We start from the raw sequence: 25858 nt of genomic DNA on the forward strand, positions 1-25858 counted from the left end.
TCAGCTTTAGTATCAGTCCTTCCAATAACTATTCAGGACTGATTGCCTTTAGGATGGACTGGTTTGATCTCCTTGCAATCCAAGGGACTCTCAAGAATCTTCTCCACCACCATAAATCGAAGCAATTATACTCCAATTTAAAAAAAAGATACGACTATCAGTATCTTTCAGTCCTCAGGTCTACGTCCTCCTACTTCCTGATTTAGGAGTCTCCACACCTGCATCGCAAACATGAGGAAACAGTGGAAACAGTGTCAGACTATATTTTAGGGGGCTCCAAAATCACTGCGGATGGTGATTGCAGCCATGAAATTAAAAGACGCTTACTCCTTGGAAGGAAAGTTATGACCAACCTAGATAGCATATTCAAAAGCAGAGACATTACTTTGCCAACAAAGGTCCATCTAATCGAGGCTATGGTTTTTCCAGTGGTCATGTATGGATGTGAGAGTTGGACTGTGAAGAAAGCTGAGTGCTGAAGAATTGATGCTTTTGAACTGTGGTGTTGGAGAAGATTCTTGAGAGTCCCTTGGACTGCAAGGAAATCCAACCAGTCCATTCTAAAGAAGATCAGTCCTGGGTGTTCACTGGAAGGACTGATACTAAAGCTGAAACTCCAATACTTTGGCCACCTCATGAGAAGAGTTGACTCATTGGAAAAGACTCTGATGCTGGGAGGGACTGGGGGCAGGAGGAGAAGGGGACGAGAGAGGATGAGATGGCTAGATGGCATCCAACTCCATGGACGTGAGTTTGAGTAAACTCCGGGAGTTGGTGATGGACAGGGAGGCCTGGCGTGCTGCGATTCATGGGGTCAAAAAGAGTCGGACACGACTGAGGAACTTAACTGAACTGAACTGAACACCTGCATTGAAGAGATGATTCATTTGAGAAGACCCTGATGCTGGGAAAGACTGAAGGCAGGAGGAGAAAGGGACGACAGAGAATAAGATGGTTGGATACTATCACCAACTCAGTGGACATGAGTTTGGGTAAACTCCAGGAGTTGGTGATGGATGGGGAGGCCTAGCGTGCTGCAGTCCGTGGGGTCTCAAAGACTCAAACACGAGTGAGCGACCAAACTGAACTGAACACCTGCATTGGCCCCTGGTGAGGTTTTTTTTGCCTCCATTCAAGCCCTGTCCTCTACCTGTATCCTGGTCACTGGGATTTCCACTAGAATCACATTCTGATGGTGTGTCCTCTTTCTCAGCTATGTCAACTTGGTTATTGGTTTTTCTCTTTCCATCTTTATGCAAAACCCATACCAGCATATAACTTCCTCTGGATCTTTCCAACACTATAATCCAAGGGCTGCCATCCTTTCTGTCTTTCCTATCTGTCAGACTTCTTTAAAAAAAAAAAAAAAAAAGAACCAACCACACAGCCTCATCTCCTGTGGTTCATCTCCTACTCACTCCTCAGCCAGCAACGATTTGCCTTCTGCTCCCTCCCTGAAAACCCATGACCTCCACTTTGCGCTCTACCCCCAAAAGGTCAGTGGAGAATACTCTGTGTCTTTGTCTGGCCTGGACCCCTCTGTTTTGTTTCCAGCTGTGAGGCTCCCTCTTTTCTCCTTGAAACACAGGCCTGTTTCTGGAACCCTCCTTTCTCTTCTCTCCCCTCCCCAATGCTTTCCTTCTTTGCCGGTTCCTGTTTCTCAGCTGGGTTCTTCAGTGTCGGGCCTCCTAAGGTTCTTACCAGAGCCCACCGCCCTTCACACTCATCACACATTTTTATCCTAAAGTCTGTGATACAACAAAGGGCTTTGTTTAAATAAATGCCCTAGAGGATTTGCTAAATAACTGCATAACCACTAGATTTGCTGATGGCTCTTTTCTGCTGTGGAATTAAGCCTGGACTCAAGCCTGGACTCTCACGCACCCTCTGGGTCACTCCCCTGCCTGCTGGCTTCCCCGGAAGCTATGAACTAACTAATAAGTTGTGAGGGTGATTATAATTTTTAAATTATAATTTTAAATCTTTTTAAATTTCCTAAGGAATGTTACAGAATATTTAGGTAACATTTTATGTGAATTTGTTGCAGGAAGGGGCACCCCTTCCAAGGCTCTTGTCTAACACTGGGAAATAAATTATGCGAGGAAACACACGAGCTGACAAAGCAAGAGACTTTACTGAGAAGAGGCACCCGAGTGGACAGCAGCCGAGTAAGGGAACCCAGAAGAACTGCTCCGCCGTGAGGCTTGCAGTCTCAGGTTTTATTGATGGGGTTAGTTTCCGGGTTGTCTCTGGCCAATTATTCTGACTCAGGGTTCTTCCTGGTGGCACACGCATCGCTCAGTCAAGATGGATTCCAGCGAGGAGGATTCTGGGATACATGGTGTCTCCTTTTGACCTTTCCCAAGCCTTCCGGTTGGTGGTAGCTTATTAGTTCCGTGTTCCTTACCAGTCCCTCCTGTCGTAAGATAACACACAAATGGTTACCACGGTGCCTGACTAGTGTGGGCGGTTTCAGTCAGTGTGTTTCCCCTATTCTGAGTCAGGCACTGGGGCATTGGGACTTTTCTTCTTGACTGGATTTCTTTTACTCCTCACATTGATCTCATTGGTCATGAGGATGGTGACATATTATTATCTTCATCATAGAGATGAGGAAACTGACACTCAGAGGATGAAGCAATTTGTCCCGGGTTACACAGCTAATAGGTGGTAAAATCAGAGTTCAAATCCAGGATTATATGATGCCAGAATCAAATTCCTACAGTCAAAGAAATTAAACCCATTCCTACAGTTGCAAGACTTGCTGTTTTCCAGGGATTTTACTTTACTGTGTTCATGTATGCATTCTGTTTCTTCATTCCTGCTTTCTCTAATCCTAATATGAAAAAAGTCATTTCGATTCTGGATATTTAGTGTCTGGTTCCAGACATGTTTACTGTTTGAACATTCTGCTACATTCCTTCAGGGCGTGGTCTCAGATTTCCCTCCATTTCCCTGGAGGGGAATTTGTCACTTCAGCACTGGACTTAAGATCAGCCTAATGCTAACTCACTCCTATTCTGTTTTCTGTACTCCGTTCTGCTGGTTTCCTTAGCTTTTCTCTAGAGAAGTCAGTAATGGATTAAAATTATAGTTGTGAACACACGGTGCTTTGTGTGGGTTACATGATGTGTAGGTATTCCATAACATTCATCCAGAAAACTGATATAGTAAACTATAGCTTAGAGTGGCTGTATTGTGTTCTGTGATGTGCTCAGTCATGTCTGACTCCTTCTGACCCCGTGAATTGCAGCCCACTAGGCTCCTCTGTCCACGGGATTTTCCTGGCAAGAATACTGGAGTGCCGTTGCCGTTTCCTTACAGGGGATCTTCCCAACCCAGGGATTGAACCCACATCTCTTGAGTCTCTTGCATTGGCAGGCAGATTCCTTACCACTGCTCCACCTGGGAAGCCCATAGCTTAAAAATATAGCCACAAATGATAATTGAACCAAAGATAGGCAATCAGAGAATATTAAAACCTGATTAAAAGGTGTTGCAGGTTTATAAAGGTCTTCATTCTGAATATTTTCTATATGAGACAGTTTATAATGGCGAACTGAAACCTGCAAGTCACGCTTCTGGCATCTGCAGATTACAGACAGCCCCCGGCAGAGGAGGGGGTCATGGTCACGCACCTAGGAATTCCGCTTCAGACAAGAAAGACTGACTTTGGCCTTGATGGTCCCGTCTCAGAAGTCTCTGTAACAACTCTGTCCTCAAATAATCAGAAATACCAAAACATACTGAAACTCCCAGGAATGAAGAAAAACTTTTGGATGACAATGGAACTTTCACACCAAGTGGTTTCGTTAAAACAGTTTTGTTTGGGGCTATTCTCTAAGAAACAGGACCTCCATGTGTATTCACTGTGTGTTCCAAGCAAGTTTATCTCTGGTTCAGGCAGTTCTCGGTTTGCTATTTATTTATTTGTGCCTGCCAGGCACATTTTGTTAATAAAGTAGTTCTCATGCGCAGAAATATTGCCTGCCATTCTCGTCCGCCGTTGTAATTGTGTCATTCATCCTTATCAGCCCACGGCAGCTGTCTGGCTAATGTGGGGCTTTTCCTGCAGCCCTTCTCAGACACTAATGTGAGCAAGAATCACCATCAAATCTTGTTGAAATGCAAATTCTGAATCAATAGGTCTGGGAGGTGGGGGAGACCCAGGATGGCGCATTTCTAACAAGCTCCCAGATGATGCTACTGTTGGACCCCCCACCTTGAGTAGCAGGGGTATGAATGGATTTCTGTTTGTCCTTTCGGATACATAACTATAGCGCCAATGAAACAAGCAAGCAATTGAACCGTGTTAACAATGAAATAATCGCAAGAGCAAAACTGTGTGGCGTGTGAATAAAACCAGGACCTTTCATGTACGGGCTTATTAGTGCCGAGTAATTGTCACAGTGCTTACCTTGTTTTTTTGCATTTGGATCTAGGGCTCTCCAGGATCTCCAGGACTGACTGGTGCCAAAGGCGTGAGGGTTAGTAGTCTAACCAGTCTATCCTGCTTGTTTGATGAGAAATCTTGTTTTAAAAAGTAAAAAGAACCCTGGCACTGTAAAAGATATACAGATGTCACAAAGGAGTAGGTTGTGTGTGAGCCAATTCTGTAGATGACGTTCAAGGGCAGGTAAAAGCAGTCTATAATGGTAGAAATCTACATAGTGGTTACTCACTTGGGGGTAGGTGTTAATCGACTGGAAAGTTGCATGAGGGTACCATATGGGGTGGTGGAGAGGTTCTGTGTCTGGTTGGGTGGGAATCACCAAAACGTGCGTATGTACACGGGTGAATATTCCTCAATCTGTTTGTGGAAGACTGGAGCACTTTATGCAAATTATGCCTTAAAAAAATCTATCCCCCCCAAAGCCAAAAATGATCTTAATCATGTCTATTTAAAAGTTATATAAATGTAAGATTTACAAAGTTTGTCCAGCTTTTTTGTGTGTTTCAAATCGCTTTTAGCTGTTCCCAATTATAGTTACAGAATGGGGGTATTGGAATGATAAATCATGTCTTGTTTACAGGTTGAACATTTTTAGTTTTTTTCTTGCCATCTTTCTTCTTTTTTGTCTTTAGGGAATAACTGGATTACCAGGATTTTCAGGTCCTCCTGGACTTCCAGTAAGTAGTGAGAATATGTGTAAATGGAATAATAAGCAAGCTCATTTTAATAAAGATGTTAAAGCACTAACACAAGAAAATGAGTATAATGTTTTGGCTACATGATGAAAATGTCAGAATTACAGTGTATTAAGAGTGTGGATTTATAGGATATCAAGTCAAATTACATTTCCTGAAATGTAAGCATAATAGAATGGAATAGATTGGGGTGGGATGGGATGGGATGAGACAGAATAGAATAGAATAGGATAAATCTACTTAATAGCACGGAATAAAAATAATCAGATAGTTACCACTGTGAACACTTCCCTCCTCTCCTTTTCCCCAGCTTAATATAGCATGTTAATGGACTCATTTTGTATAGAAAGACCTTTTGCTTTATCTTAAATAATATATCTCACTTGATAATTTATGGTTTTAATTAGCCTATGTTATTTCCTATGATTTTAATTTAAATTATCTAAAATAGCCAGTTTACTACTTAACTATTTAAATAACCATTTATACTTAAATAACTATCTAAATTAGCCTGTCTCTTCCTACTGTGCGCTCTGCGCTGTTTCTACCTGCCCCAGAGCCTGATTATATTTTCTTTTTGAGACTTTCTCTGTTTTTTAGGGCATCCCGGGCCATCCTGGACCTTATGGACTTGCTGGTTTGCCAGGATGCAATGGTTCCAAGGTGTGTATCTTCTCACGCAGGAGGTGGTTAGTTAGTGTTTTGCTAAATTAATAAACCTGAGTGACATAGCAATGAGATGGCCTAGCCCTTCCTTGAGATGTTGTTTTGGCCAGAACCAATGGTATATGTCTTCAGGACAGAAAGGTGATGATTTTCTTTCTCCTCATGCTTGTTTCTTTATTCTTCCAGCTTTATTGAGATATGGTTGACACATAGAACTACCTAAGTTTAAGGTGTACAGCATAATGACTTACATACATCATGAAATGATTATCATCATAAGTTTAGTAAGCTTATAGATACGAAATTAAAGAAGGAAAACATTTTGTGTGTGATAATTCTTAGGCTCCATTCTCTTAACTTTAAAAAATTAACAGCATTAATTAGATTTCTCACATTTACATTGTATCCCTAGGACTGTTTATCTTATAGCTGGGAGTTTGGAGTACCGTTTGACTGCCTGCACCCAATCCCCCCTCCCTCCACCCATCTTGCTTTCAGATTATGTTTTAAGAAAGTTCTCTCGTGTTCTCCCACAGAAAGATGACTAGGGCTCAAACAGATATTTGCATCTGAGGTTGCGATTGTATATAAACCAGAAACTGAAGCTTAGAATGCAAAGTTGGAAGAGAAAAACTGAGCTTTCCGATGTGCACTCATCTCCTTTGTCTCCTGACTGCACTCTGCTTTTCCCCAGGATGGTGGCCATGAAAGGACTAATTACAAAAATTTCAAGGAAGCAGCCATTAAAAAGTTCTTGGCACAATTAACCTTTTGCCATTTATGCACAATTTGAGAAACAGTAGATTCTAATCCTGTTTTCAATTAAGATAACGGTTTTCTAGTCTTTAGCCTCATGATCCAGTAGTTGTGAGGAATTTGGGTTACTTTGTCTAAATTTACTGCTGCAGGGTTGGAAGCAAGGAACAGGGGAAATATCACAATAGGCTGTTCTAGAACAACTAAGAAGAATGACAAGCGTCATGTGTCTTCCAGGGAGAGCCAGGGTTCCCAGGACTTCGGGGGACACCAGGCTACCCAGGAATACCGGTAGGTTTATGTTTCTAACTCCCCATCCAAGACACGGAGTTTCCTTTGAAGCGATCATATACAGAAATCTGTCATGACCTTGGGGAAGTTGAAGCCAGTCAACAGTAGACATTTGACTACTCTTTGCAACCCCACCAGGCTCCTCTGTCCATGGGATTTCACAGGCAAGAATACAGGAGTGGGTGGCCATGCCCTCCTCCAGGGGATCATCCCGGCCCAGGGATTGAACCCAAGTCTCTTGCATCTCCTCTATTGACAGGCAGATCCTTTACCACTGAGCCACCTGGGGAGCCCAGTAGTTGAGAGGAATGAATAAATGCACTGGGGTTTGCACTTTGAGACTTTGTTTTGCTTTTGAGACATTGAAGTAGAGATCTGAGATAGACAATGGGAGACACCTGGATGGGTGGTTGTGACTCAAGGATGGAGAGAGGAGAGAAGGGCCTTGAAAGTGGGGCTTAGAGAGCTCTAGCATGTGAAGGGAGGTCAAGGACAATGAGCCTGTAAAGGAAGAAGGGCCCTGGGAGTAGAAGAAAAGCAAGAGGGGTATATTCTGTAAGCCCAGGAAAGATATTGTTAAACAACAAAAATTCAGCTGAGTAAATCTGAGCATCTAACCGGCTTTATTGGATGATTCACAAACCCAGCTCTCTCCTATCCAGCAAAGAAAGAGTTGCCTCCAGCCATAGATAGCAAAGGATTTTAAAGTCAGAGAGAGAATGGAAATCTGACATTCTTAGCAAAGAATGTATTGTTTTATTAACAAAGAAGGCATTGTCTTAGACAAGGTAGCCTGTTAAGGGAAACAGAAGGGGCTATTGGGTGGAGTATCTTATTAGTGCTGACCTGGAAGTTCCAGGTTGGCCAGTCAAAGGTCACATTCCTGGAAAAGGTTAAAACCATAGTCAAGGCAGGTATTAAGTCTTGGTTTGCTGCACTGGACCTAGCAGGAGTGATTCCATTTTGGCTTCATCTCTGTTGTAACAAATTCCAGTAAAGGCGAGTAACAGACAGCTTCTTAGTGCTGTCGAGAAGTTCAGTAAAACAAGAACGAATGTTTTGTCCTTGGTTTCTATAACATCAAAGTCATTGCAGACTTTAGCAAGGGATATGGGATAGGAAGGCCTGGGTGTGCTGCAGTCCATGGAGTTCGCGAAGAGTTGGACACAACTGGGCAAATGAACAACAACATTTCCTTGACAGATGGAGGCAGGAGGCAGATATGGGCCTAAGGAATCAGTGGGGATGAACAAAGTGAGTAATTTATAGATGACAGGAAGGATAGGTAAGACAGGATGAGGCAGTGTATTCTGGGGGAGACTGGTTTCCCTGATGGCTCAGATGGTGAAGAATCTGCCTGCAGTGTGAGAGACCCAGGTTCAATCCCTGGGTCAGAAAGATCCCCTGGAGAAGGGAGTGATGACCCACTCCAGTATTCTTTCTTGGAGAATTCCATAGATGGAGGGGGCTAATGGCTACAGTCCATGGTGTCTCATGACTAAGCAACTGACATGCACTTTGTTTAAATGAGAAAGACTTGAGCAAATGTAAAAGCCAATAGGAAGCTTGCGGCAGGAAGAGAAGGCAGAATAGCAGAGAGAAGGACAAAGCAGGGATGTTCTGTATTTGGTTTGCCTCTAGTTATTAATATGATGCTCTTTTCCCTAGGGTGTCATTGGTTTGAAAGGAGAAAAGGTAAGTGATTTGTGGCATGTTGTTGTTGAAAAATCTCTAACTGCACATATTAAAGGCACATCTCTTAATATATATCATTACAAATCAGATTTCATGATTAATTCAGAAATGATATTTATTCGTATTGAGCATCTTCTACTTCTTGTCATAAATATGTCTTAAGGAATGCAAGCTTTGTATCATCCTTTAGGAAAATAAGGTCTGGGGAAGGAGAACTGATCTTATGCTCAAGGCTCCAGATTCTAGGTCAGGAAGTGCCACTCATTTTGGTGTCTTGGGAAATGGTGTATTATTCTTGGGTCTTCCCTCTATAGCCAATGGTCAGTTTTAGACAACATGAAAATGCTTTGAATTCTTCAAAACAGAATAACTAAAAAATCCTATAGCATTTCTGTAAGTATATATCCTGGAAGCACTTTTATCCTTGAAACAGTATGACCTTGAATAATCATTTAAAGATGTCTTGAAGATAAAATGCTGCTGATGTTTGATGAATTTCCTTTTCAAGGGTGCTCCTGCTGAAGGAGAAGGTGTAGGCCTTGATGGAAAAGGTGACCCTGGGTTGCCAGGAGCTCCTGGATTCCAGGTACACACTTCAGAGAAGGTCTCTATCATTCTCCATCTCTCTCTCTCTTTCCACCTCTTTTTTTCTCTTCTTTCTCTCTCTCTCTTCCTCTCCCTATATCTTTCTCACCCTCTTAAAAATATTTTTCACATTCATGTTTCTCCTATTTATATATTTCATTTTATTCTAAAACTTTCACCTCATTATAAGAAACTACATTAAGCTCATATAAAAAAGATGCTTTTGTACATATGTATTTTAGTCTCTTCTCAAGTCTCAATCACCCAAGCTGTCTTCAATCTAAGGAGGAGTTTTCAAGGAATGGTTATGTTCCTTTTAGTATTTGTCAAAATCCAGGATAGGTTTGTATCCCACATTGAATGCGATTTAAAACTGTAATATTAAATAACAGTCCTATTGTAAAGTATGCATGATAGTAATATTTTATTTAAATGCATCTTTCTCCTGCTGAATAGTTTGCTTTCTGATATCTATGCTTGTAGCCTGAGGGTGATCCAGAATAGATACAAAGAAACAGCTGTTCCCCCAAATATCCTTTACTTCCTGATTCAAAGGAGTCTTTTGATACTAACTTTCAGATTAATTAGGGCTTCCCTAGTGGCTCAGAGGGTAAAGCGTCTGCCTACAATGCGGGAGACCTGGGTTCAATCCCTGGGTCGGGAAGATCCCCTGGAGAAGGCAATGGCAACCCACTCCAGTACTCTTGCCTGGAAAATCCTATGGACTGAGAAGCCTGGTAGGCTACAGTCCAAGGGGTCGCAAAGAGTCGGACACGACTGAGCGACTTCACTTTCACTTTCAGATTAATCAATCATAAATATCTTAATTCAGAAATACATGTAGAAATTCCTGAGTAGAGGTTGGTATTTGCCTGAGCAAGTCAAAGAGTTTGAGTTAAGGTTGTTGAACGTCCATCCAGTGAGCCATGCCAGCTGGTGATGGATGGGCTGCCAAACTGAACAGTGATGCGATTAGAAGCCATCAGAGAATTTTACTTATTTACTTATTTTCGGCTGTGCTAGGTCTTTGTTGCTGCTCTCGAGCTTTCTCTAACTGCGATGTGCAGGCTTCTCATTGCAGTGACTTCTCTGGATGTGCCGCACAGGCTCAAGGCGTGCGAGCCTCAGGAGTTATGGCACACAGGCTGAGTAGTTGCAGCTCAAGAGCTTATTTGCCCTGTGGCGTGTGGGATCTTCTCAGATCAGGGATGAAACTCGTGTCTCCTGCACTGCAAGATGGATTCTTAACCACTGGACCACCAGGGAAGCCCAGTCGTAGGCTTTTGAGAAAAGACGCAAAAGTCGATAGCTCTTCGTTTGTTTCTTGTTTGCTTGTTTGTTTCCTTAGGAAGCAATAAGGGGTCAGATGCTGAGGGCAGGGGATCTAGAAAGAGGAGACAGTAGCAATCTGGGACACGATGTATCCCTTAAATGTGTGTTGAGCATTGGCAATGTACTACAGTATGCTACTGCTAAAGGTATAAGAGTGGGACCTTCAGTTCTATAAGAAATCCCTCTTACCATCTACCTGCCAGTTAGGTACCAGGAGCTATTTAGGCTCTGGGATACCATAGTGCACAAATCCCCAAAAACAGTTTAACCAAAATTCTTGCCCTCATGGGACATGCCTTTTAGAAGGAGAAAATATTTCAAAATGTAAATTACTTCCTGTGTGTTGTGTTCAGTTCAGTTCAATCGCTCAGTCGTGTCTGACTCCTTGTGACCCCATGAACCGCAGCACGCCAGGCCTCCCTGTCCATCACCAACTCCTGGAGTCCACCCAAACCATGTCCATTGAGTCGGTGATGCCATCCAAATATCTCATCCTCTGTTGTCCCCTTCTCCTCCCACCCTCAGTCTTTCCCAGAATCAGGGTCTTTGCAAATGAGTCAGCTCTTCGCATCAGGTGGCCAAAGTATTGGAATTTCAGCTTCAACATCAGTCCCACCAATGAACACCCAGGACTGATCTCTTCTAGGATGGACTGGTTAGATCTCCTTGCAGTCCAAGGGACTCTCAAGAGTCTTCTCCAACACCGCAGTTCAAAAGCATCAATTCTTCAGTGCTCAGCTTTCTTTATAGTCCAGCTCTCACATTCATGTGTGTTGTGTTAGATAGTAATAAATGCTGAGGAGAAAAATTAATGTTGGGTTGAGGATAGGAAGTATCTAGGTTAGAAGGAGTGCTGTGGCTTTAGATTGGATATGCAGGAAGGCTCATGGAAAGGATAATGTTTAATTAAAGACAAGAAAAGGGAGCAGAAGTGAGTCATAGAGATAGACATCGGGGGAAAGAGGATTCTAGGCAGAGGGAATGCAGGTGGAAGGATCCAGAGGTAGGAGCATGCTTAGTGAGAGACAGAAAGAGAGGCGGGGAGAGGAAAATTTTCTAAAAATCTTAAAAGTCTTCTAAAGTAAAGCAAATGCTTTGGTCATTTTTCTGGAAATAGTACCATCAGGATGGTGGTACCCCTATGTAGTACCAGCAAGATAGTCCTGGTAGTTATACATGGCACATGGCCTTTACTGAAATTAACTGCAGGCGTAAATGGGAAACATTATGCTCTGATTTTACTAAAATAATGTAAGGCATTTAACTAATGGACATTGTTCTTCAGTAAGAAGTAAATTTGAACTTACTCTAATTCTTCTCTTCATTTAAAGGGTTTGCCAGGCCTTCCAGGTTTTCCTGGACCTGCAGGTCCACTTGGCCCTCCAGGATTCCTTGTGAGTATGAAGCCACCATTGCAATAGACATTGTAACTAATAAAAGAATCATAGCTTAAAGATTTTAAACATGTTGTAGGTTTGGTGCACTACCTGCTGTAATTTTAACTGATGGATTTTTCTAGGGCTTTCCGGGAACCATGGGACCTCCAGGACCTAAGGTAGATTGCAATCTATATGTTGTACCAGCCAGAACATCCTAACCAATCTAAAAGCCAACTCAGTCTGATTGCACATGCAGGTCTCTGCCGGGGCTTCTCTTTGGGACTCACAAGAATCCCCAGCAGGGACGTGAACAGTTCTCCACCTCTTTCTTCTCCTTTCCCTGCACTTCAGTAACTTGATCTCTGATACAAAGAGTCTTAATTCAATTATATGGAGCTCCTTGTTGGGAAAAGAGCAAGGATTCCTAGTCTATAAGTTTCCATTTCTCATAGTCCTGCTGATCTCCCAGTACTTTATCTTATACATTTTTGTACTGGGCTGCTTCCCAAAACCAACCGATAACTATTTTCTAGTTATTTTCATACAAGAAAATAAAAGATGACCGTTCATGTGCTCATTAAACAGGGTCCTGCATGTCTTTCTGTTACAAAAGCCAACTGTTAGGATTGGGGAGAAAAAAAAAAAAAACTTTTTCTTCTATCTTCTTAGGTTCAGTGACTGGGTTAACAGGAGAAAAAAGGTTGATTTCATATGCATATGGAGACCTCACAGAAATGAAATGAAAACCCCAAAGAAGCAATCAGACCCAGAGGCTTGTATACCGTTTTAACAAAGGGTGATACATTTGTGGTGAAGTATCAAGACATAGGAAGTGGGTTGTGAGCTTCTAGGGGCAACAAATTGTGGGAAGGTAAATATATGGGGGAAACCAGTGGAAGATAAGGGTTATTTCAGTGAAGTTTGTTTATGCAGGTTTAAGCTGGTGTTGTCTCCCATGATGAGTTGTCTTCTCTTCTGTGCACAGGAGAGGGGAGGGTGACACATTCACACGGGGAAATCTGTGCCCAGCCTTGAGGCCCAGGGAGAGAGGAGAGAACTTTTTCTGCATTCCCTGTTTCTCAAATGCCTTCAGCTCAAAAAGAGTTCTTCTGCCAAAGTGGTGTATTTTGGAGCTGGATAGTCTGATCTCCTTCATTAGTTAAAGTTAAAAAAATGTTGAGAGAGGGCTGAGCCTCACCAGGAAATTAGTAGTGAACACAGTATCTCTTACTATCAGGTAAGCCTTTGTGTGTAGGGTACTTTCCAAGGTGCTTTCACATTTACTGTTTCATTGATGTGCGTGTATATACACACACGCAGACACACACATACGTTCTCTGTGAGATGAACAGGTTCAGGTTAAGTGAATCATCAAACAGTAATTGGCAGAACTAAAGTTTAAAATCTTTTGATTCGTCATCCTGAGCTTTTCTCTGCTGCTTGTGGCCTAATGGGATGAAAATCTGCAAACTCAGAAGCAAAGAAACAAAGAGACATTGGTTGAAACGATAGATTTACTGAAGAGAGATGATTCACATTAGACTTAGCTCATGTTCTAACTTACTAGTGAAGTCAGGTTAGCTTTAATTCTGTTTTTAGTTCTCTGTTAAGTTTTGAATTTCAGAATCCTGAAGTTCAACTACACATCCCTCTTATTTTTAAGACTAGAAAACAGGGCACCAGAAGTTATGTATCCAGCCAGCAGATTCAAAACTAGCTGGTGTCTGGCTAAGCCAAAAAAAAGGTCCTCTGAGCCGGTTTCCTCCTCCACCCCACACCCTTTCATGCCATCACTTGCGTTTTTAAGTAACTCCCTTCAACTTACTGCACTTTAAGATCTCTCCTTTTAAAAGAAACATGTTGCCACTCTACTCCAAGCAATAAAGTAACTTTTACAGTCCTAACATTACGATTAAAATGTAAGTGTTCAGTTACAAACATTGGAACTTTAATGGGCTTAGACTGTATATTTGTATTCATTAAAAAGATAATTTGGTTTTGTCTTTTCTTACAGGGTCACATGGGTGATAACGTGCTAGGACAGAAAGGAGAGCGGGTAATATATATACTGTGGTTTATTTGTGGGCAAAATATTTTAGGTTCCTTAGTAAACAACACGTTTTATAATGCCATTTGTGGCAACATGGATGGATCTAGAGATTGTTATACTGAGCGAAGTAAGTCAGACAGAGAAGGAGAAATATCTGATGATACCCTTATATGCAGAATTGAAAAAGTAATGATACAAATGAACTTGTATACAAAACAGAAACAGACTCACAGGCTTAGAGAAGAGCTTATGGTTGCCAGGGAGAAGGATGGGGGAAAGGGATGGTTAGGGGCTTTGGGATGGACATGTATGCACTGCTGTATTTAAAACGGATTATCAACAAGGACCTACTGTATAGCACAAAGAATTCTGCTCAATGTTAGGTGGCAGCCTGGATGGGAGGGGAGTTTGGGGGAAAAAAATGGATACATGTATATATATGGCGGAGTTCCTTTGCTGTCCACTTGAAATTATCACAACATTCTTAATCAGCTATACTCCAATAAGGTAAAAATAGAACAAAAAAGTCTGAATAACCCAGATAACCACAATGGTGTGATCACTCACCTAGAGTCAGACATCCTGGAATGTGAAGTCAAGTGGGCCTTAGGAAGCATCACTAGAGAGGTGATGGAATTCCAGCTGAGCTACTTCAAATCCTAAAAGATGATACTCTTAAAGTGCTGCACTAAGTATGCCAGCAAATTTGGAAGCTCAGTTTTCATTCCAATCCCAAAGAAGGGCAATGCCAAAGAATGTTCAAACTACTGCACAATTGCACTCATTTCGCATGCTAGCAAAGTAATGCTCAAAATCCTTTAAGCTAGGCATCAACAGTATGTGAACTGAGAACTTTCAGATGTACAAGCTGGATTTAGAAAAGGCAGACGAGCCAGAGATCAAATTGCCAACATCAACTAGATCATGGAATAAGCAATAGAATTCCAGAAAAACATCTACCTCTGCTTCACTGACTACACTAAAGCCTTTGACGGTGATCCATCACAACAAACTGTGGAAAATTCTTAAAGAGATGGGAATACCAGATCACTTTACCTGCCTCCTGAGAAATCTGTATGTAGGTCAAGAAGCAACAGTTAGAACCAGACATGGAACGACTGGTTCCAAATCAGGAAAGGAGTACGTCAAGGCTGTATATTGTCACCTTGCTTATTTAACTTATATATAGAGTATCATCATGAGAAACGCTGGGCTGGATGAAGCACAAGCTGGAATCAAGATCACCGGGAGAAATATCAATAACTTCAGATACACAGATGACACCACCCTTATGGCAGAAAGCAAAGAGGAACTAAAGAGCCTCTTGATGAAAGTGAAAGAGGAGAGTGAAAAAGTTGGCTTAAAACTCAATATTCAGAAAACTAAGATCACGGCATCCAGTCCCATCACTTCATGGCAAATAGATGAGGAAACAATGGAAACAGTGACAGACTTTATTTTGGGGGGCTCCAAAATGAAATTAAAAGACGTTTGCTCCTTGGAAGAAAAGATGATCAACCTAGATAGCATATTAAAAAGCACGGACATTACTTTGCTGACAAAGGTCCATCTAGTCAAAGCTATGGTTTTTCCAGTAGTCATGTATGGATGTGAGAGTTGGACTGTGAAGAAAGCTGAATGCCAAAGAATTGATGCTTTTGAACTATGTATTGGTGAAAACTCCTGAGAGTCCCTTGGACTGCAAGGAGATCAAACCAGTCCATCCTAAAGGAAATCAGTCCTGAATATTCATTGGAAGGACTAATGCTGAAGCTGAAACTCCAACTTTGGCCACCTGATGTGAAGAACTGACTCACTGGAAAAGACCCTGAAAGATTAAAGGTGGGAGGAAAGGGGAATGACAGATGATGAGATAGTTGGATGGCCTCACCGACTCGATGGACATGAGTTTGAGCAAGCTCCGGGAGTTGGTGGTGGACAGGGAAGGCTGGCGTGCTGCAGTCTATGGGGTCACAGAGTCAGACATGACTGAGTGACTGAACTGAACTGAACTGAGAGTGTACTGTGAGAAATTCCAGGCTGGATGAAGCACAAGCTGAAATCAAGATTGCTGGATGGAATATCAATAACTTCAGATATGCAGATGACACCACCCTTATGGCAGAAAGCAAAGAGGAACTAAAGAGCCTCTTGATGAAGGTCAAAGAGAAGAGTGAAAAAGCTGGCTTTTAAAACTCAACATTCAAAAAATGAAGATTGTGGCATCCTGCTGCTGCTGCTGCTGCTAAGTCGCTTCAGTCATGTCCGACTCTGTGCAACCCCAGAGACAGCAGCCCACCAGGCTCCCCCGTCCCTGGATTCTCCAGGCAAGAACACTGGAGTGGACTGCCATTTCCTTCTCCAATGCATGAAAGTGAAAAGTAAAGTCGCTCAGTCATGTCCGACTCCCAGCGACCCCATGGACTGCATCCTACCAGGCTCCTCCATCCATGGGATTTTCCAGGCAAGAGTACTGGAGTGGGTTGCCATTGCCTTCTCCGATTGAGGCATCTAGTCCCATGCAAATAGATGGGGAAACAATGGAAAGGGTGACAGACTTTCTTTTCTTGAGCTCAAAAATCACTGTGGATGGTGACTGCCTCCATGAAATTAAAAGACACTTGCTCCTCGGAAAAAGCTGTGAGAAATCTAAACAGCATATTAAAAAGCAGAGACATTATCTTGCCAACAAAGCTCCATAGGCACAGCCATGGTTTTTCCAGTAGTCATGTACACGTGTGAAAGTTGGACCATAAAGGCTGAGCACCAAAGAACTGATGCTTTCGAACTGTGGTGTTAGAGAGGACTCGAGAATCCCTTGGACTGCAAAGAGATCAAACCAGTCCATCCTAAAGGAAATCAGCTCTGAATATTCACTGGAAGGACTGTTACTGAAACTGAAGCTCCAGGACTTTGGCTGCCTGATGCGAAGAGCCAGATGCTGGGAAAGATTGAAGGTAGGAGAAGGGTACGACAGAGGACGAGATAGTTGGATAGCATCTAACTATCTAATTCAATGGATATGAGTTTAAGCAAACTCCAGGAGATGCTGAAGGACAGGGAGGGCTGGAGTGCTGCAGTCTATGGGATCACAGAGTCAGACACAACTGAGCAACTGACCACCAACAACAAAAGACTTACGAATACACATTTTATTTACTAAGTCACATTGAAACCAAAGCATTTGCTGTGTCTCAAGTTTTGTTTGCTTTATTTTTTAGGTAAGAACTAAAGAGGAAATGTAGATCTCTTAAGCTTTTTTGTAATTCCTGAGTGTGTTTGTCTTCAGGGTGTGAAAGGATTGACAGGACCCCCTGGACCACCAGGAACAGTTATTGTGACTCTAACCGGCCCTGATAACAGAACGGTAACTCTTCTGTGTTATTGTTAGGCTCCTGCCTTCCCCTCTCTGCCATGAGGCTCTGTGATCCCTTACCTCTTTTATAAGCTCTGTCACCTAAGTCCATTTTCCAGGTGGCCCAGTGGTAAAAAAATCTACCTGCCAACTCAGCAGACAAAGGTCCAATCCCTGGGTTGGGAAGATCCCCTGGAGAAGGAAATGGCAACTCATTCCAGTATTCTTGCCTGGGAAATCCCATGGACAGAAGAGCCTGGCGGGCCACAGTCCACAGGGTTACAAAGAGTCGGACATGACTTAGTGACTAAAAACAGTAACAACACCTAACTCCAGTCCAGCCAGCCTGGGTCTCTGGATTTTATTCTTTTCCTGTCTTTTACTCAAGAACTGGAAAACATGAGGTGGAGAAGACCCAAGGCAAGCCACTTTCAAGACTGTTGAAGGAGGAGCCTCAATCTAATTTTGCTTACCCTTTATCCTCATCCCTCTCACTGTTCCTAACACAGGCTGGGTTTTCAGTGTGTATTTTTGAATAGGTGGTAACACAATGGGTGTATGTCTCTGATCCAACTGGATGGTGGTTTTGCTATCTAGTCACTCAATCATGTCTGACTCGTGACCCCATAGACTGTAGCCCGCCAGGCTCCTCCCTCCATGGGATTCTCCAGGCAAGAATACTGGAGTGGGTTGCCATTTCCTTCTCCAGGGGATCTTCCCAACCCAGGGATTGAACCTGTGTTTCCTGCTTGGCAGGTGGATTCTTTACCACTGAGCCACCAGGGAAGGGAGGTAATGGCCTAAAAATAAGGGTGGAGTGTCATCATAATCAAATGGGATGTTTTTACCCTGCCATTATAACCCCAAGACACTGTGGCCCCCATTCCTCTCCAAGGACACCATGACTCTTATTCTGAAATTATCAGGTGCTTTTTGCTCTCACATTGGGGTAGCTGGAAGGACTGGGGAACAAAATTGAATCAGATGCTCAGAACTGCATCACAGCATAATACCCCAATCCTAGACATTAGGTTGATCCTGAAATGTCTGGGACAGGTAATAGGGAGTGAGAGGGAAGCTAATAATTTTCCTGTGGATTAACTAAGAAATTGGAGAAGGAAATGGCAACCCACTCCAGTATTCCTGCCTGGAAAACACCATGAACAGAGGAGCCTAGAGGGCTACAGTCCATGGAGTCAAAAAGAGTCAAACTAGACTGAGTAACTAAACAAACTAAGAAGTAAACATAAATCATTTCTCTTTTTTAAAATTATGATTGTTTTGATAATACCTTGATTGCAATATAATTTACATGCTGTGATTTTCACCATTTTAAAGAAGAAATTCATGGATTTTCGTTATAATTAATTTTTAACAGCATTATTGAGGTATAAGTCACATAACATATAATTTACCCATTTAATGTGCGATTCAGTGGCTTTTAATGTATTCACAGAGCTGTGCAACTTACCGTGGGCATTTTAGAACATTTTCTAAACATTAAGAACCTTAGCCATCACTTTTCAATATAATTAACTTTTAATGATAGACGTTATCAAACAAAACTGATAAGTTAAAACACGGCAAAGTTCTATATGACCAAAATAATAACTCTCATTGAATACTGGAAAAAATATTGCCTGAGGAAAATAACTGAACTTTTCAGAATTAATCAACAAAAGTATATTTAATAAAATCTAAAGCTTTATTGGCTGAAAAATTGATTTAAAAAAATCTTATCTTGAGAACATTAAGAGCTGGGAGATTTGACCCAAGGGATAAAAAGTTCTTTTTTAAAAAAATGATGTTTTTGAAAATTATATTTTTACAAAATATTAATAAAATGTGATAAGGCCAAAACAAACCTGATTATTGACTCAAATCCTCATTATAGCATTTACTCAGAAAATAATTGATCTCAGTGAAAATAATTTCAATATATTAAAAATGAGAGTAAAATATATTGGAAATGATCTGATTATGCTTATAGAAAACTGATTCAGGAGTTAAATTAGTTTAATATAGTTTGATCTAAATTACTTTCTTTTTTAAAAAAGAGACTGTACAAAGGATATATTGTACAGCACAGGGGATACAACCAGTGGTTTATAATATAAATGGGGTATAATATACAAAAATCTAAATCACTACATTGTACACCTGAAACTAATATAATATTTGTAAATCTACTATTTACTCAGCCAAATCTACTATACCTCAATTCAAAAAATAAAATCCAGCACACAGAATGTTTGAGTATCGTTTCAGGGGGTTAACAGGTATAAAATTCAAAATGTGAGAAATGGTGATATGTTAATAGGAGGTATATATGTAAGTTGAAAGTCCAGTTCATTGGACAGCTAGAGGACTTTTCCAAATGTAGTCGATAATATCTTGTTTGCTCTCTTTCTCATGACCTCAACTTGTTTTTGTGACAGGACCTCAAGGGAGAGAAGGGAGACCTGGGAGCCATGGGACAGTCCGGACCCCCTGGACCCTCCGTAGGTCACTTAGAATCATATTGTTCCCTTGAAACTAAAAGTAGAAACTTGGAGCATATTTTGATGTATGACCTACCTTTAAGGCTTAATATTAGCTAAGGCGTGATAGCATTTTACTGCAGGGATCATAAATACTAGAATTCTCTTATGGCCGCTTCTAGCTGAAATCCCTGCACTGTTTCATATGCACCCTCTGTCACCCATCTTGTGATTTATCTTCAGCATCTGATTCTATAGCATCTGTTTTTTATTTGATATTCATAAATAAAATGTCTCACTTAGATAACCCATCATTTCAAAAATTTTAATGGAAGGGAAAAGTTAATAAAAATCGATGTAAGTCAAAGATCAGTAATTTACAAAACTTGACCTCTCATTGATTCAGGGGCCGCCTGGAGAATCTTATGGATCAGAAAAAGGTGCTCCTGGAGAACCAGGCCCACAGGTGAGTTTGGAAATCAGTGTCGTGTGCAGCCTAAATTAATGGAACCCAGGTCTTCTACATTGCAGGTGGATTCATCTGGGCCACCAGGGAAGCCCCAAATTAGTGAGTACTCAGGACTTTATAGGTGGCAAGTATAAGATGCTTAGGGCTTCCCAGGTGGCGCTAGTGGCAAAGAACCTGCCTGCCAACACAGGAGACATGAGACTCCCTGGGCCAGGAAGATCCCCTGGAGGAGGGCATGGCAACCCACTCCATCATTCTTGCCTGGAGAATCCCCTTGGACAGAGGAGCCTGGTGGGCTGCAGTCCATGGAGTCACAAGGAGTCGCACAGGACTGAAATGACTTAGCCCATAGTACCCAGCATGCAGCACTCTCATTGTTTAAAAGCTAAAAATCATACACTGGGAAAAGTATATTTTTTCTAAGAAAAATATTCAACTAATGTTGTTTTTAATTTTATGATGGAAGGTAAGTACCATAATAGTTAATCCCATAATAGTTAAACAGCTCTGTCTCTTTAAACACTGTAAAATTCCTTTTATATGTATATTTAGATATAGACACGTCTGCAGTTCAAGGAGTTGCCAACATTGCAAATAAATACATTGACTGTGAACGCCTCTCTCTGAATTTTCCTGCTTACTTCTCTGCTCAGCGCTTCCCTGATTTTCTTTCTAAGCTTGGATGGCTAACTTTAGTTTAGCCAGGACATGGAAACAACATGTGTCCATTGACAGATGAATGGATAAAGAAGATGTGGTACATATATACAATGGAATACTGTATGTGTGCAAAGTTGCTTCAGTCATATCTAACTCTTGCCTGGAGAATCCCATGACCTTCCCTAACTTCCCAATCTCACTGGCTTCTGCCTTTCCTGGCAGAAGAAGGTCATCGTCAGTTCTGCAATTAATAGCTTTTCCTTCTAATAACTGAAGGAAACCTCAGTTAGGCTTTCTTGCCTAAGATCAAGAGATCGTATCATTTAAGTTTTTCGTGTTTATTAAAGTATCCGTAAGTTACATGTTTTTCTTTTGTTTTTGTTTTAGGGAAAGCCTGGAAAAGATGGTGCCCCTGGTTTCCCTGGCACTGAGGTAAAGTCATGAAGTCATGACTTGGTCCATTGAAGTAATGAAAGTCAGTCGTATTAGACCAAGAAGGGTTTTTGAGAGTCAATCATGGTGGGCTACAGTCCGTGGGGCTGCAGATATGGAAACAACTGAGTGGCTGAGTACGCATGCACCTTTAGTGTTACGCCCTCTCTGTGGAGAGAGGTCATCTGAACACTCTTCCCCGCCCCCCCAACCCCACCAAAAGGAGTTTAAAGCATTTTGCTTGCTACAGAAGAAATTGATTATCAGTGTGTCTTCTGATCTCTTCACTTTGCTCTTCTCTTAGGGAGCCAAAGGAGACAAGGGTTTCCCTGGGTTAAGGGGTGAAGATGGCATTAAGGTAATTCCCTTCCTGACATCTGCTTTCAGCTTTTATTATTGGTTGGGTTTTCTCACCATTTTCCTCCCCACATCCTGAAACTCAATGCAAGGAGCTGCAGTCAGAGTTCAATAAAATACCTCAGCATATTTGTTAGGAAGAAAGGAGAGCTGTGGCGGCTTTATTTAAACACTTGAAGGGAAAGATGTTAAACCTGTTCTGTGTAGTGGAAGCTGGCTTAGGACCAGTGGGATTTTAGCTTCCCATGAGAAAGGAGTTGGAAGGGACCTGTGATTGGAGGAAGTATCGGCTCATTGGAGGTCAAGCATGGTCTGAACCCTGTGAGTCTCAACCTGGGTCACGATGAACTGAATGGTCATCTTGGTGAACTGTGGACTGTGTTTCACATCAATTTATTTCTACAATTGCCTACAACCCATGGCCTGGCTTCCCTGTGCCTCTAGTCCCGGTGCGAACAGGGAGAGCATGCAAGGATGCAAGCATCCTTTGAAGGGAATGATGTGGAGGAAACCTAGAGAACAAGAGCCACTTCTTCCAGACCTTATAGATAAGATTTCTGCCTGAGATATGGCCCTCCAGGAAAATAATCAAAAGTCAATATCCCTTTCGTGCTAATTTGACTTGTACATTTCATAGAAATGATATCAGTTTTAGCATAGATTTGTTTAACTATGCTTTTTGATTTCTAAGTATACCTAACATGTAAATACTTTTGATTAGTGTGCTCATAATTTGTAACTGTCTTTCTATACAGGGGTGGAAAGGAAACTCTGGCCCTCCAGGATTTCGTGGTCCAGTAAGTGTAATGAAGGACAATATTAACGTTATGCTTGATCAAGTCTTTCCAAATATCAAGGAAATTTTGAATCAGTGTCCCTTATTAACTGCTATGATAGAGATTATAGTATTTACCTTTTTATCAATTTAGGGCCAAAAAAATAGCTATTGTCATTATTTGTCCATTCAATAATGGACAAATATTTTTATCTGGTCCTACTTGGTCCCTGGAATGTACTGGCAATGCCCATCCTGGGCTGCAGAGAAGAAAAAGCCTTTGTCTAAACAGGCCCGGCCTAAGATCATCCTGCACCTTTGAGTAGCATAGGAAGGCAGCAGTGAAGGACAGGTCAGGTCCTGGGGGTGTGGGAGAAGGACTTCACCTTCTGGGCCCTGTTATGACAGCCCTGAACTATGAGGCAGCAGCAGCTCAACTTTGGGTTGAATTCAGGGCCTGCAAAACCCAGTGACCGCAGCCCAAGCTTCCTTGGTGGCTCAGATGGTAAAGAATCCACCTGCAATGCAGGAGACCTGGATTTGATCCCCAGATCAGGAAGATCCCCTAAAGAAGGGAACGACAACCCATTCCAGTGTTCTTGCCTGGAGAATTCCGTGGACAGAGGAGCCTGGTGGGCTATCTTCCATATGTTGCAGAGTCAGACATGACTCAGCAACTAACACTTTCACTCTTAAGCTCCTTAGAGGCAGGTGATCCTCCTTCTCGAGTGGACATGGATTTGATGTCCGTCAGCTCCTGGCAACAGGGTGGCCACGCTGTATATAGTGACTCTGTAGCTTGAGGAGATGAGTGTGAATGGGACCCAGGCTCTGAGTTCCGGTACCTTCCTTTGCTGCCTCAAATGACGGTGGTTCTCACGTTCAGAGTGCAGAACAGAACTCCCATTTAAGACCTGCAGGTGTGACAAAAAGGTCCCTGGTGGCAGAGGAGTCACTGGGGGAGTGTGTTTGTGTCCTCCTACAAATGCAGTTCCCAGACCCCCCAGGCCAAGTAAGTTAACTCAGTAACTGAAGGAGGGTCCCAGAAATCAGCTTCTTTACCTTGCAAGCAAATGATTCAGATGACAATCCCAAGATCCTTTTAAGGGGTTGCTGGGAAGATGAAAGGCTATTTTGTGAAAGTACTTTGCCAATACTTGGCAGATACATACATATCTTGATGGATTTTATGATGGAGGAGTTTATTGCACTGTTACTACTATTATTATTATGAATTCTTTTTTTTTACTTTATGCATACAGTTTTAACTACAAAGTTCTTGTTATAGTTCTTTAAACAAATCAGTAAACTAATTGGCCCCATGAAACATATGAAAAAAGTTTTTTTAAACTTTTGTATTTCCATCTTTTTTTTAAATGCTCAATTCCACATAGTTTTGCAGCTACTACTGACTTCAGAGAAAGTTTTGCTTTGGAAGAAGATGGTTAAGGAAATGAGCAGAAGGTCCATTGATCACTTCAGAAATACTAATAATCCTCAGCCCTTGGACTAAGGAAACATTTGTCTGAAGATCAATGCTGTCCTGAAATTTAGAGAAACAATGAAGTATTTTTTTGATGTATACATCCCAACGTACTTTGAAATAAATTTAGTCCACAGGACAAGCATTAAATATTTTCATTTAAAAATGAAATAGAATAAAAAATACCAGAGTTGATCATATGTTGTAAGAAGTTACTCTTTTGTAAAACTTTAATTTCTATATACATACTCACACATATATAGATATGTATATATATATTTAAGAGTGTGTATATGATTTGGGCTACATCATAAAATGTATTTCTAAATGAAAGCCCATGAAATATCCACTGTCATGATACCAGGTTAACTTTTAAATTTATCCATCCCATAAAACTGCCATGTTTTTCTAACACATAAGCCTGTGAATTCAGGAAAACAAGGAAAGTATCATTTTAGTCAAAAAATATGAAATTGAAGTAATTGTATTTGGCGAGTTACCATAAATAGCTATCTTTTTTTTTTTCAATTTCATTTTCCTTTAAGACAGAATATTATGACGCATACCAGGAAAAGGGAGATGAAGGAATTCCAGGCCTACCAGGGCCCAAGGGAGCTCGTGGCCCGCAGGGTGAGAATAATTTTCTTCCTGAAGCATTTGCTGATCATCGTGTGTCTTTCATTCATGGCAAAATGTGTTTCTAGACCTAGAATTTGCAAGAGGAAAGGAGCAGTCTCCTAATGTTCATAGGTGATGGTATTTTTTGATGTTTCCTAATTTTCATATTTTCCTAAAAAAATTCCTTAGGTGGTATACAGCAGACAGTAACTGCTTATCTTTATGCATAATTAAATATCTTTAAACATAACATTCATATCTGATAGGAAGACATTAACATAGCCAGAGGGCAGGGAGAGGGAGTGTCCAAAACCAGCAGTCCCAGAGGGATTACAGAAGAGAAAATGCAGCCCCGAACAGCTCTCATTTGAGCAAATCTACACAAATAGGGACAAGAAGGAACTGAAGCCCTTGGTTCCTGATTTCCAGGACCATGAATTAAAGTCACATTGACTTATATTCTGTCCCTTTTGATGGGTTGAGATGATCTTGGCTAATAAGCTCTTATATCTCACTGCACATTGAAATCCCCAAGAACTGCTGAATAAGAACCATGTCCCCATTTCTTCCCCATGATTCTGATGTAATTGCCTGGAGGAGGGCCCTGGATACTGGCAGGTCATAGAAGCTCCTTAGATTAATTCTAATGTGTAGCAGGCTTGAGAACCACTGATCCAGGAAAATGATTGATATAAATAAGATTTCAAAGGAGAATTTTATTTAAATGTATAAAATTCTCATTGTTTTAAACAAATGGACAGATAATTATTAGACACAGGTTTTAAAAAATCTGATATGCTCACTACAAGTTACTAATATACGTCAAAGAGTTAGAACCCTACTCGGTGTTGTAGCTATAAGTGGTCTGAGATGGATCCAGGCCAAACTTGAGGTTGTTGACAAGTTCAGCTATTTGACCTTCTGGCCTCTGAATCATCCCAGCAAAGCACTAAACACAGAACAGCTCTTAGGAAATGTCTGTGAGTTATCTGAAGATGATAAAGCACTATAGTTTACTTTAAAAAAAAATATAGTTGATCTGCAATATTATATTGGTTTAAGGTGTACAACATAGTGATTCAATACTTTTGTAGGTTATACTCCATGTAAAGTTATTAAAAACTAAGGGCTGTATTTCCCTGTGCTATACAATATGTCCTTATTGTTTGTTTATTTTATACATAGTAGTTCATGTCCCTTAATGCCCTACTTCGCCCCCTCCCTGTTTTTGAGTGTTAGACATCTAAGATGAACTTAGTTTCTTCTTCGCAGTTTGTCTAAATGACTGAACTTTTCTCACACTTACTTATGTGAGAGTAGAGGCAAA

At 41.3% G+C, this 25858-nt stretch overlaps 1 protein-coding gene across 1 annotated transcript in view; it reads left to right on the forward strand.

Annotated features, from left to right (window-relative positions):
- COL4A3 (collagen type IV alpha 3 chain) overlaps positions 1–25858 on the forward strand; it is a 162106-nt gene that overhangs the window by 86344 nt on the left and 49904 nt on the right. Inside the window, exons 4-19 of the mRNA XM_061386688.1 lie at positions 4443–4487; positions 5086–5130; positions 5749–5811; positions 6808–6861; positions 8530–8556; positions 9065–9142; positions 11805–11867; positions 11993–12028; positions 13867–13908; positions 17192–17269; positions 19696–19758; positions 20144–20203; positions 21254–21298; positions 21603–21656; positions 22411–22452; positions 24459–24543. Of these exons, the coding sequence (XP_061242672.1) occupies positions 4443–4487; positions 5086–5130; positions 5749–5811; positions 6808–6861; positions 8530–8556; positions 9065–9142; positions 11805–11867; positions 11993–12028; positions 13867–13908; positions 17192–17269; positions 19696–19758; positions 20144–20203; positions 21254–21298; positions 21603–21656; positions 22411–22452; positions 24459–24543 (880 nt within the window). The remainder of the gene's footprint in view (positions 1–4442; positions 4488–5085; positions 5131–5748; positions 5812–6807; positions 6862–8529; positions 8557–9064; positions 9143–11804; positions 11868–11992; positions 12029–13866; positions 13909–17191; positions 17270–19695; positions 19759–20143; positions 20204–21253; positions 21299–21602; positions 21657–22410; positions 22453–24458; positions 24544–25858) is intronic.

Source organism: Bos javanicus, chromosome 2, assembly GCF_032452875.1.
Source record: "Bos javanicus breed banteng chromosome 2, ARS-OSU_banteng_1.0, whole genome shotgun sequence".
NCBI classification, from domain to species: domain Eukaryota; kingdom Metazoa; phylum Chordata; class Mammalia; order Artiodactyla; family Bovidae; genus Bos; species Bos javanicus.